General features: G+C 34.9%; 2 protein-coding genes across 2 annotated transcripts; both read left to right on the top strand.

Moving 5' to 3' along the window:
• The first annotated feature begins 582 nt into the window (after positions 1-582).
• On the top strand, positions 583-2,009 carry LOC137738937 (putative transcription factor bHLH086). The gene is made up of 5 exons (XM_068478402.1): positions 583-1,068; positions 1,340-1,447; positions 1,545-1,610; positions 1,717-1,782; positions 1,884-2,009. The coding sequence occupies exons 1-5, from the start codon at positions 583-585 to the stop codon at positions 2,007-2,009; spliced, it is 852 nt and encodes a 283-aa protein (XP_068334503.1).
• Positions 2,010-7,193: 5,184 nt separating this feature from the next.
• On the top strand, positions 7,194-11,214 carry LOC137739743 (U-box domain-containing protein 4-like). Its single transcript, XM_068479432.1, has 2 exons — positions 7,194-7,698; positions 9,810-11,214. Exons 1-2 carry the CDS (start codon positions 7,403-7,405, stop codon positions 10,660-10,662), a joined length of 1,149 nt encoding a protein of 382 aa, XP_068335533.1. The 5' UTR covers positions 7,194-7,402; the 3' UTR covers positions 10,663-11,214.
• Positions 11,215-13,437: the final 2,223 nt, after the last annotated feature.

Here is a 13,437-nt window from a genome sequence, read left to right as displayed (position 1 = left end):
AAATATTAATTAATTATTATTTACAGCAATATTAGTTTTTGTTCTTTTATTTTTATAGAACGATATTCTACTCTAACGAGAGAAGGATATTTTTACTCCAAGGGAGTGATTTAAGTTAGGCAGTACAATGAATCAAGCACATAACTAAGTATCGAACACAATACAAATATAATAAGTCATTGTTATCTGTAAGACTAGAACTTGTGACCTTTCACCTATAATCAAAGATGAATACCGTACAAACATCTCAATCTCCACAATATTAGTTAATTTATACACTTTTCTTGTTCCCATGAGCAATGTAATTAATTAGACTTTGCTAGATAGCTACTTCCAGTGTCACACATTTTGATTATTTATTGAATTAATGATAATTCAATCAGACCCATAACCAATGACATATATATATATGTATGACCTTTGCGTTTGAATCCCTACAAATAGGGTTTCCACTCTTCGTGTCATTCCGCATATGCGTGCCTAGCTAACTAACTACTTGATCAGCTAGTTTAGTAGTTTACTGTAGCCTCATTCTACTCTCTCTCTCTCTCTCTCTCTCTCTCTCTCTCTCTCTCTCTAGAAATGGCACTAGCCAAGGACATTAGAATGTCTACTCCTCATGACTCATGCACTCATGAGTCCCTTCAAGTTTCAGATCTTTCTGATGGATTTGTGTTTAGAGCCACATCTAATTACCAACCTGATCATCTCATTAACTTCAAATGTGGGTACTACAACAGTGGTGAATCTTTGCTTAGTTTTGATAAAAACAAGCAGAGTTCTCAAAGCATTTACTTGAATAGTAGTACCAGCAAAGATAACTGCGATAGTGATTTGTATCATGGTAGTTATAGCCAGTGGAATCAGATGGCTGGCATCGGTGACCCAAGTCTTTCGGGCGATTTTAGTTGTTTACAGACGGCTAGCAATTACAGCAGCTCCATCCCCAACACCTCAAAAGAAGATCATGGCGATCATGAGGCTTATGGATGGTTACACTGTGAAGCATCTGATAGCTTCCAGGAACCGGACGAGCAAAAAGCGGGGTTTCACAAGCGTCCCATTACGGTTAGCTCCCCTTTTTCTTCTCTTATTTTGTTCCGAAAATTAACTTGGTTAGTCGTGCGATACGAATTCTTATTGAACAATTTAGCATATGTTATGTTGGACAAATGTCAATCTCGACTGTATAATATATCAAGTTGATTGTTGCTAAAATGTGCCGTCTAGATTAACAGTAGATTTTTGCTAAATGGAAGTTAACATTGTCATGTAACTTGTATAGTTTCAATTGTGCACCACAAATAATGGCCTTGATATAGAAGAAATTTGTTGACAGGAAGAGAGCATGCAACCTTCAAAGAAGCAATGTACTGGTGCAACTAAGAAGCCCAAACCCAAGTCATCAACAAGTCCCTCAAAGGACCCCCAAAGTATTGCAGCCAAGGTTTGCTTGATCTGTTGTAGTTTTGATTCGTTGAGTGCAACTTAAGCAAACTATATGAAATGGAATTTATAATGATGAAAGAATATCTGTCTTTCAGAATCGAAGAGAGCGTATTAGCGAGCGGCTTAAGATATTGCAAGAACTGGTGCCCAATGGCTGCAAGGTGGATTAATTTCTTAACTAGCTTATGTATTTTTCTTCAACATATGAAATAATGTCTTGTAAAGTTGGGGTTTTCAAGTTTATATTATATTTTTGTATATTTGCAGGTTGATTTGGTCACCATGTTAGAGAAAGCGATCAGTTATGTTAAATTTCTTCAACTACAAGTCAAGGTGTGACATCAAATATATAAGTTCCTTGTAAATTAATGTTTCTATTGCATGCATTCAACTATATACTAGAGCGCTTATATATGTGAGATTTGATGATTTAGGTGTTGGCAACCGATGAATTTTGGCCCGTTCAAGGCAGGAAAGCTCCTGATATTTCTCAAGTGAAAGAAGCCATTGATGCCATCCTCTCATCATCTCAGAGAGACACAAGTTCAAGCTCAAAGTAATTATTGAGTAGTACTTCAAATAGCTAGAAAAATATGTGACAATAAAAACAAGAACAACTATATATGTAGGCAAAGAAAAAGCTTTGTCTTACAGGGAAGTTGGCAATGAATTAACAATTACAATTTGTATTTTTCCTTTAATTATGAAAATGTTGTGACCTAATTAATTATGCTTCTTGATCTATAAGTCACTGCACTAGTGCCATTCATAGAGAATCCATTTGTTTTGTTCTTGATCCATATTTTAGAAAAGAGACATGGTCAACTACCAATATACATTTTTTTTTTTTTTTTAAAAAAAAGGAGGACAATTGTTGACAAGCCACGGTTATCCACTCCTTTTGGATCCGGAGAGGCTACGGAAAATTTCAACATGCATGTAGCTACAATCAAGTAGATTCACTAACTCAGAACAAACACCGATATACGTTAGATCTATATAATCTAACGAAAAAATATTGGGCTACTTAATGTTAGGAAGTGCATGCTAGATTAGCCAACTAGTCCAAGAATTTCAGTTTACTTGAAATATGGTCCATGGACTGATCATTTCTAAAGAATGGAGGAATTAGTTAAAAGTCATACTGTTAGATTGAGCCCAAGTTTATGAGGCCCCAAAAATAAATCTAATAATAAGAGGCCCCAAATGATCGACAATTTTTGCTTTTTTTATTGGTCATATTCCAAAACTTGAATTTATACACTTACCAAATCTAACATTCCATTTGACCCAAAAAAAAAAATCTAATATTATATTTGAACTCATATTGATTTGGATTTCACATATATGTATTTAAACTTCATAGATTTACAACCGAACTAATTGGATAACGTATTTCGATGTAAGAATTTCTATTAACCAAGTCACTGAATATCGTACTGTTTTTTTTCATCTTAATGAATAAGTTAGTAACGTTCCTTTCGTTAATAAAAAAATAAATATAAAAAAAGTTAAGAAAAAATTTATTTGAATATATATAACTTATTTCTACACCGAACTTACTCTTTACATCCATATCAATTTTAATTAAATCATCAATATCGCTCTAAACCCAAATTTTCTACCTAAACTACTCTCACAAACCCAATTCAGTATGTAAGTTTATCTTTACACCCATTGATAAAATAAAAACACAAAATCGATTTTCTACAACTCATTCAAACGTAAAGAAAACAATATATCTTACATATTTGTCTCGTGTTTAATCATTCTTTTGTTGCATATTTCGCAACTCGTTTTCTTCACCTAACTAACCCAAGCGTTGAGGTATTCAAAATATATTTTAGTTTGCAGAAATTTAGCATTTTCTAATCATACAAAGTGTAGTGATTTAGAGGTTGAATTAGTGGAGAATTGTGAGAAATTTGGATTGGTTATCGTGTGGGTTTCTTTCGCACCTGATGCTCTAAGCAAATTATTGTTTCAACGAGATTTTACCAAGTATAATTACCCAATTCAATTATTTAATTTCAATTTTCTCTTCAAGTGATGGCCATTCCCTCTTAACAAGAAAGATTCAGTTTTGACATATATTTTTTGGGACACTACCAATAAAACTTGTCTCCACGGTGATCCTTGGCAAAGATGATTAGCCATATATATGGATCTTTGAAAAACCTAGAACATGTGGTGGCAGAGAAGCAAAATACCAGAAAACACATCATCCACCTTTATTATCATTGATTTCAAGCCTATTTGTAGGCAGTATAAAACTGCTACTAAAGCCTAAAAATAAAGAATTGAAATCAAATAAAAAAATTAACATAAATTGATTCATACTTTATTTGGAGGATCTAAAACTTCAAAATTATCATCCATATGTCAAAAAGAGCTTATTTTTGATCTATAATAATGTCTTAGGGTTTTAACCAAAACAAAACGTAAAAGAATTATAGCGTGATTGTAAGGGTGTGATTATTGAATGTGAGTTTATTGGTAAATTTTGATTTTTATGTTTATTTCATCTTGTACTTGATGGTAATTACACACTAGGGCTAAAAAGACAATTCACAATTAAAATTTAAGTTGGATATAAAATGAGATTATATGGGTTCAAATAAGATTTTCCAAAAACTAATGTCTCTCTTTTTTTCTTTTATTTATTTATTTATTTTTATCTAGATGTGGGTTTTCTGGACACTAAAATCTAGATTTGTTGATCAAAAGATTCAAATGGTTAGGATCAAAATACTATTATGTTTCTCAAAGTAAACCATCACATACCTAAATTTGCCTAACCATAAGGAAAAGATGCCAAAATGGAAAAGTCACCAAACATCGTGATGAACTCTGAATTAAATCCTAAAGATGTCGTGTCATTGGATGAGTCCAATTTAGATTTTTACTTTTGTTATTCAACTAACTAGAAAACATGGACCGCCATCTTTTGATAAAGTTAGTCTTAGTTTTAACTATTCGGACCATGATTAGGATATATATTTAGTGTGCCGGATATACGGCTCAGTACACCAATGACTCATTTACTAAGCCGTAATCAGAATGACTCATTTATTAAGTCATAATCATAATGAGAGGATTGAATTGATGAAGAGGAAATAGGGTGAAATCACAATTAAATTCCTGTTGAAGATTTTCTAAAATCAGATTAGAAATAATATTGAATTATATAAGTTGTTTACTAATTCACATAAATCAAAATAAAAATCAATATGATTACTAAAATTGAGTCGGCGGATGAGTTGAAAATATGATTACTAAAATTGAGTCGGCGGATGAGTTGAAGTGAATTGGTGGTCTTGCGGGTGTCATCGTCAAGGTGTAAGGGTGGTGTCGTGGTAATGGTCAAGGTGTAAGGTGTAAGGGTGGATAGGTTGTCGCAGGAGACAGTTCTGGTGACCCATTGGAGTTGGGTTGGGGAAATTGGGGATTGGGATGGCGGGTGAGATTGGGAATGGGTGTGGAAGTGGAAGCCGCGGAGGAAGAGCCGAAGAGGAGATGAAAGTGTGTTTGGGAAGGGGTTTGGGGGAGGATGGTTTGAGGATAAGGAGTGGGATAGGAGAGGGAGGTGTTTAGGGTAGAGGGAAGTGAGAGGGAAGGTTCTGCTGGGCAGTGGTTGGTGGTGTTGGGTTACTACCAAACGCAATCTAGAAATTTTAAAGACATGTGAATGTATAATGGGGAGGAAAACTTCATCCCGATTTCGGATTTCCCTAATAACCTAGAATTCAAATACCAACGAATTGTAGGGAAGACAATTATTCCAAATTTTGGAGTTAGATTTCAAAATTTGCGTGAGTGAATTTTTTATTTCTCAATATTTGATAAACTCTAGAGTATTCTGTAATCAAAATTCATTTTTGCTTTTTGATTTCGATTACCCTTACATAAACGCGTCACAAGTGTAATAATATAATTGGTTGGAAATTTGAAAAAAATAATTAAACTAATTGTATTATGACACTTATTGTATCTAACTGTGTTCCAATACACAATTTTCTCCATGACTTTTTGATGATTAAATAATTGGTTTTAGCTAGAGTTAGACTATTCCAGTCTCAAATCATGCATAGCCACGTGTTCCCATAATCAGCCAAACATTATCCGCACAGTAAAGTTCCCAATCGCATAGTTTCACAAAAAAAAAAAAAAATGTTCCTAATCACATGATTATCGTCAAACCACTGCAAAGACGACACAACGCTTACGCCTGTAGCTTCCAGATATTTTATTATTTTATAAAGTTGGTACTTACCAATTGCTACACTGATTAGGATCTTATTCCATTGCGTTTCAACTTCAAACTCGTTCGGTATAAATCTAAATAATTTAACCTCCCCATGCGATTGTCACTGCTCGTTTAGAACTATTTTAAAAAGCACTTTAAGCTGAAAACACACTTTCAATTAAAAGCATTTAACCTTTTTAATCAAAATATATAAGTACTTCAAATCATCTCTAATTCGTAGGTTAAAAACTAAAATTTTTAATCTAAAAAATTTAGGTTTTAAACTCAAAAACAGTTTTTTTGCCTCAAAGGTTAAAGGTTAAAATTTTAGCTCGAGATTATTAAAGAATGAATTTAGGCTAAAATGATTTTTTGGTTTTTTTTTTAATTTTAATTATGTAGTTATCATAATTTATTTTTATGAACATTTTACCTTTAAAATATTTAGATTCCAAGAAAGGCTGAAAATTCATTAAACCGACCTCATGAAACATGTATTTATACAGTTTTTTTGGTGATTTTTGATTTAAATATTGTTTTAATTGTTTCATCAGTTGGATTTAATTGTGGGTAGGTAGATATTTTCTTACAGTTATTTCAACCGTTAGATTTAATGTATTTAAAAGTTTAAACTTGCCCAAATTTTAGGTTTTAACTCAAAACTTATTTTAGACCCAACCATTGGAGAATGATTGGGTTAGTTTAAAACCTAAATTTTGGTGGCCCAACCTTTTAATCCTAGTCTAAATTTTGAGTTAAGTTTGTCCAAATTTTAGGTTTTAATCCAAAACTTATTTTAGGCCAACCATTGAAAAATGATTAAGTTTGTTCAAAACCTAAATTTTAAAATTTTAGCCTAAGAGTTAGAGATGGTCTTGTAAAAAAAAAAAAAACAACAAAAAACTTAATACGCTAAGTTATTTTAAAGGGTAAATTGCCAATTTATTTCCTGAATTATCAGCTAAGTAAAAATTAGGTTCCTAAACTATTTTTTCAAAAAAATCAGTTATTGAATTATAAAAATCTGCCAATTACATCCCTAATATTAGATTCGAAGCTACTATATTTAATTTTCCTTCAATTTAAGTTACGTTACTTGCATGTGATTCACATTAGAGGGCAGATTGGTAAATTTATTATAAAACAAGTGTATAGAGTTAACTTTAGAGGGTAAATTAGAGGTTAGATTTGCAACCTATATGAAATGTTAAAGGCTTATAAGCGAGAAAATGACGGTATTACACTCTAAAATGTGTTAAGTAACTTAAATTTAAGAAAAACTGGATAAAATAACTTTAAATATAATAATACGAATGGAATTAACAATTTTTAATGAATTTAGGAACTTATTTTACTAAAAAAATTAATTCAAAGATCTAATTTTTACTGAGATAATAATTCAAGTAATAAATTAGCACTAAACTATCATCAACCAGGTGTTATTTTAAACCTATAGTGCATTATAGTCTAGTCGGCAAATTTCCAAAAGACAATTCAAGGGACGGAAGACAAGTTGCTTTCCAATAAAAGTTTCGAACTGTTTGCTTAAACACCAATCCTCCTCTCTTTCTCTCTCTCTTATCAGAGCTTCTCAGCCTCTAATTTCCCCACTCAAATATTTCCTCCGCTCTGTTTTTTCTAACTCCACCTCCCACGCAACTAAATTTACCCACCACCACCTCTTCACTTCGATCACCTCTCTTCTTAATGGATTCCCGTTCATCATCCGACGGTCACAATTCGACTCCGGACTCACCCTCTTCCACCTTCTCCTCCTCCTCAGCCGTCCATCGCGCTCTGCAACTCATCCAATCCGACGACCAGGACTCCAAGCTCCAGGGCGCCCAGGAAATCCGGCGCCTCACCAAGACCTCGCAGCGCTGTCGGCGCCAGCTCTCCGACTCGGTGGGCCCACTCGTCTCCATGCTCCGAGTTTGCGACTCGCCCGAGTCCCATGAATCGGCCCTACTCGCCCTCCTCAACCTCGCCGTCAAGGATGAGACGTACGTACCCCGAACTCTTTCTATTTTCTTTTTAAAATAATAATCTTTTTTTATCATGGAATTTAGTGACTATAGTTTCTTGGAAATTGTGTATGGATTTTCTGGGTGGAATTTTCTTCTTAGGATTCCTAATTTGGTGAAAAATATCAATATTATAATTAATTTATAACAGAAACAGGTTCCGTACATCAGATGTAAAAATACAATTGGTTTCATGTCCGATACACTAAAAAATTATCTCATCATTTAGTATCCTATTCCGAGATCCAAAATGCTCTTTCTTTCAACTTTTAATAGAAATGAGATTCATATGTGTTAATCGATCGCACCTCAATTAAAGATATGTTACAATTGATGGTAGCACTACTCTTCGGGGATTCTCTTTTATAAATTTTTTTTCTTTTTCTCTTTTGCCTTATTATCTTTTCTTTTTATCTGATTGGTTGCTGAGAAAACAGTAGGGAGCAATATGCTAAATTGTCGGTCAGATTTTCATTCAAGATGACTGGTTCTGGATTTGTCAAAATAAATTTCATTTGGGTTTTATTTAAATGGGTTGATACTTAATGGTTGGTTATAATTAGGTCCACAAAGTTACCAATAAGATAGAAATAATACAATCAAGTTATGCTTCATGGGTTTGGATCCCATCCAGATCCAAATGATGGGAATCTTAGAGATTCTTATATCTTAACCATTCATTGTACATCGTACGGTCATAAATTATTTGAAATTTTTTATTTAAAATTAATTACAAATAGTACCTGACAAAAACTGATCGCACGAACGGTAGAATATGATGATCTCTAATATCTCCACAAAAAGGAGTCGGAGATGATCCTCATCCATGCTCCATTTTCTTACGGAATTGGAAGCTATGCCCGTTTGGTTGCTTATAAAATAGTATTCTGGTATAATTGCTTGAACAGTGTTGAAATTAAAGGAACAAAGTATAATACACACATATATTATATTTGTTTGGAAATGGAGAAATTTTTCAATGTGACGGAAACATGAACACGGTCTGGTATATTAAGTGTCATAATACAAGTAATTGGGTACTTAAAAAAATTCAACCAATTGTTTCATAACACTTGATGTACCGGATTATGTTCCAGCCACGACGAAAAAATCTCCACCACGTGATTAAGGGGCATTGTTTTATATTTGTAGCAACCAAAAGGAACATTAGAAAGTTGAAGGCAAATAAGAACCAATCAAAATATTGAGAAAACAAATGTGATTGCTTTGTGAATTATGATAGACTTGTATTGAAAGGAATTGGATGCTTCAGGGTTCGAGAAGCCCGTAGGATCCAAGGAGTTGTTGCTCCCTTTTTCTTTGCTTCTTACTCTATCTCCTCCTTTTTCTTACGAATCTTACCGCCCAAGTTATCATATTTTAACTAAAAAAAAATTTGTGTAGTGGGGAATAAGACAACTACGTATACCTCCTTCTTAATCTTTTTGCACGTTTATTGGTTGCTTTCTTTTTCTTTTTCTTTTATTTTTAATAATGCTTTCCTTTTCTTTAGTCCAAATATAAATCACACTTTAGTAATTAAATAAAAAAATACATTTCTTTTTTTTGTATTCTTTTGTGGTAGTTGCACCTAAATGGGAATGTAACTAAGCGCAAACGTGGGTTAAACCAGCGTGCCCTTTTAATCCCGAGTTTGAACCACTTTCATAAATTAGGGTTAGTTTTGGAATAGAATATCGCATAGTCTAAGCAATTTGAGAAACAGGCATTTATGCAAGTGATATAAATGAAATCACATTATGTTTAATGAAATTACTGGTTGAGCATATTTCCTTTCAGATTGAAAGATGGTTGGATAATTTGAATTTTATTTCTGGCCAGGAAGGCCAAGTCTTTTTGTTGTTTTTGGTAAATCATGTTAATTCATCATTTATTGTGTTCTTTCTCATTGGATTTGTGCCTTTCGATTAGTTTAAACCTTTTTGGTTTCAGCTTTCTAGATATCCCTGTCCCTTGTGTTGTCTTAACATTTACCCAGCTTTTGTTTCACTTTCTAGATGCTGTAATATTTTTGCCACAATCTTTGTGTTTCTGCTGCTGATTTTTCTTCTCAATATTTGGTCTCTCAGGAACAAAATTAAGATAGTGGAAGCTGGTGCTTTAGAACCAATAATTACTTTCCTTCCATCACAAAGTTGCAACCTTCAGGAGTATGCAACTGCAGCTCTACTCACCCTATCGGCTTCTGCCATCAACAAGCCAGTTATAGGTGCTTCTGGTGCCATTCCTCTTCTCGTCGAAATCCTTAGACATGGAGCCCCACAAGCTAAAGTCGATTCAGTAATGGCGCTTTCCAATCTCTCCACACACCCTGCAAACCTTAGCATCATTCTTGAAGCAAAACCAATTCCGTCCATAGTTTCCTTATTGAAACCCTGCAAGAAATCTTCAAAAACGGCTGAGAAATGCTGTGCTCTGATAGAATCTCTGGTGGGATTCGATGAGGGCAGAACTGCCCTCACATCTGAAGAAGGCGGAGTGCTAGCAGTGATTGAGGTGCTTGAAAATGGATCGCTCCAAAGTCGGGAGCACGCTGTAAGTGCTCTACTAACAATGTGTCAAAGTGACAGGTGCAGATATAGAGAAGCGATCCTTAAGGACGGGGTAATCCCTGGACTTCTTGAGCTGACAGTTCAAGGCACGCCCAAGTCTCAGACAAAAGCGCATGCGCTTTTGCGCTTATTGAGGGACTCTCCGTACCCCAGGTCAGAGCTTCAGGCAGACACACTGGAGAACATTGTATGCAACATCATCTCTCAGATTGACAGTGATGAACAGTCCAGTAAAGCGAAGAAAATGCTGGCCGACATGGTTCAAGTCAGCATGGAACAAAGCTTGAGACATTTACAGCAAAGGGCTCTGGTATGCACATCAACTGATCTGCCTGTCAGTACTTGCACCTCTGAAGTTTCTTTGAAATGAATGTTTTCGTTTAATTAGCTTCGTCTTTCTTGCACGGGTCCTGTGAGATAAAATTTTCATACTGTACTAGAACAAAGAACAAAGAATGATAGAGTAAAATGATGCCAGTCCAGGCCTTTGTTTGTGAAGTCGGGTGACTGGTAAGTGTGAATAAAGTGGAAAATGTATGAGAGATTGATAGAAAATATATGTTTTTATTAGTTGGTTTGCAAAGAAACTGTTGTATCCCTAAGTATAATAATGTTAGCGAAAGCTTTGCATATATCTCCTTTGTTTACTTGACATATGAGGCTTCTCTGTTAATTGTTCGACGCAACCCATTCGAGTAGGTATATGTCATTGCGTCGGATCATTCATCGTTTGTGTTTTAATTTTATTGTACAAGAATAAGATAGTGCTTAATTAAGGAGTTGAAATATTAGAATCCAACCAGACCACCTCGATCTGTTGTCCAATACCATTTTTTTTTTTTAATATTTATTTTTTGTGTTGGATTCGCAAGTACTTTCTCCAGCATTGAGCCGTCAGTAGCCCTTCACCTCCACATTCATGGATCCACCTAGGGAAGGGCAAAATAACCGCGGGCATGAATAACTACGGTTATTCGTCCATTTATATTTAACGGTTATGTTTATGTGTTACGGGTATAACTATTTATTCATGAACTTAAACGAAACGAGTGAGTATGGTTATTACTATTACCCCCGTGGGTAGAAACGGGTACCAGGCCGAGTACATCGCATTGCTCATACAGTCGTTGATGGTGGCCCACTTATTTCCGTACTTGGCGAGCCTCGTCCATGATCTCATCCTCCTCAGGAGTGAAGGCCCGTTGCTCCACCTCCGGCGAGAGCTGGTTGCACCACTGATGCACCCGGCAGGACTTACCCGATCGTCCTGAAACCAACTTGTTTATCACTGAAAAGGTTGCGAGCGCCGGGGCGGTGAACGAGTTGCCGTAACTTCTCGTCGTCGTCGCGGCTTCACGGACCTTTTACCCGATCCAATTCTCTCAGCTACATCACGGAAGACTGCATTGATACCTATTCTCGCTGATCCATATAGAAAATTCATAATTGTAGCTAACTCTAGATAAAAATGAAGTCAAAATTCAAAAGGAGATAAATAATCTACAAAATTGGAGGGAGAGATTAGGAGAGGCGGTGGAGGGAGGAGAGAGAGAGTCTCTGCCCGAGAAGCTTAACAACAAATATAAAATATTACTTTATTTTCAACTTGTAAATATAAATGGGTAAACGGATATTGTTAAATAAGTATGTGGTTATGGTTATAATTATTCGTTTATAAACGGTTATGGTTATAAGTATACTCATTTATGAAATTACCCAATGGGTAAATGGTTATGTGTGTATTAATCTAAATGGTTATTGGCAAATAATCACGGTAATTCGCCTGCTATAACCGTTGTCCATCTCTAATCCACCCTCCCAAGTCCCAAGTCTCTCTTTGGATAAAATTTGTTTTAATTATTCACTTGATTAATTTTATACATGTGTTCGTTTATTATTTTGTAAGAGATGAGAAGCTTACTATTGAACTTAAGAAGTTGGAGAAGAAGGAGAAAGAGGAAAATTGTGGCAATGGCGACGCCGGCGGTGGCAATGGCGAATATTTTGTTTCTTACATTTTGGTTTTATTTATTTATTTATATTTTGTATTTACATATTCATTTTCTGGGGATGCATTATAGATTTGTCTTTGTATATTGATGATGTGTTGTATTCTGTTTTTGCAAGGTGGTAATGTTTTTTGAATTTGATTTCCAAATTCGGTGTGCTTGGCTTTGCTGCTCTATAGCTTTTTGACAAAACAAGCTCACCAAATTCGAGAATCAAATTCAAAAGAACACTACCACGTTACTAAAACTGAATACATATCATCTATATACAAAGACATATTCATAATGCATGCATATAAAATAAATATGTAAATGCATATATATATATATATTTGTTGCAAAACAAAAAAAATACTAAACAAATCATTTACCATTGTCGCCGCTGTCGCCACCATTGCCACCGTCTTCTTATTCCTCCCCTTCATCTTCCTACTTTTCTTCTCCCTCCTCCTCATCGATGTGAAATAGCTAGACAATAAAGACACACCAAATAGTAGAGATAACTTCCGTCGACATGGTGCAGGACACCATAGCCTAAGTGTTGGAGATCAGAAACCAAACAAAAATTATAGCTTTATCATACGAACTCTGTAGAGTCGATAGGTTTGCCAAAATGTATCTATCGTACATTGGCAAACCTATTTATTCTACACGAGTCTAGTACGATAAAACTAGGTTGTGTTTCGTTCCCGGTCTCCAACACTTCGGCTATTTATATTGGCATCATGCACCATGCCGATTGAAGTTATGGTTAGCATTTGGTATGCCATTTCTGTTTATGAAGGTATTTGTTCTCCATCATAAAGTGTGGAGTGGTCTATATCGTAGAAAAACACACACTAAACTCACTCGTTCACCCTTTCATACTTTCAAAGCTCTCCAAAACTCACGCAAAAGAAAAAAAAAATTCAGTCAATAACTTAAAAAATCAGGTATTCTGTATGGCCTAGCATTTTCAGAGTCGTGTCTGGCCGGTCAATGGCTTGGCTTGTGAACTTCATTCTCTCTCTCTGGAAATTTGGACGCACATGAGCAATTATAACCATTAATCCTGATGTAGTTAGTAACATTTGCTTATTATTTATTTAATTAAGTCCATAAACATGAGCTTAATTTAGCTTCCAATACATTGCAAC

This window comes from Pyrus communis, chromosome 7, assembly GCF_963583255.1.
Source record: "Pyrus communis chromosome 7, drPyrComm1.1, whole genome shotgun sequence".
In the NCBI taxonomy this organism is placed as follows: Eukaryota; Viridiplantae; Streptophyta; class Magnoliopsida; order Rosales; family Rosaceae; genus Pyrus; species Pyrus communis.
This window is presented reverse-complemented; position numbering and strand designations above follow the sequence as displayed.

Coding starts and splice junctions, on each gene's coding strand:
- LOC137739743 (XM_068479432.1), top strand. CDS start 7,403: ATGGATTCCCGTTCATCATCCGACGGTCACAATTCGACTCCGGACTCA. Junction 7,699..9,809: donor CTCGCCGTCAAGGATGAGAC/GTACGTACCCCG, acceptor TTGGTCTCTCAG/GAACAAAATTAAGATAGTGG.
- LOC137738937 (XM_068478402.1), top strand. CDS start 583: ATGGCACTAGCCAAGGACATTAGAATGTCTACTCCTCATGACTCATGC. Junction 1,069..1,339: donor TTCACAAGCGTCCCATTACG/GTTAGCTCCCCT, acceptor ATTTGTTGACAG/GAAGAGAGCATGCAACCTTC. Junction 1,783..1,883: donor TTCTTCAACTACAAGTCAAG/GTGTGACATCAA, acceptor TTGATGATTTAG/GTGTTGGCAACCGATGAATT.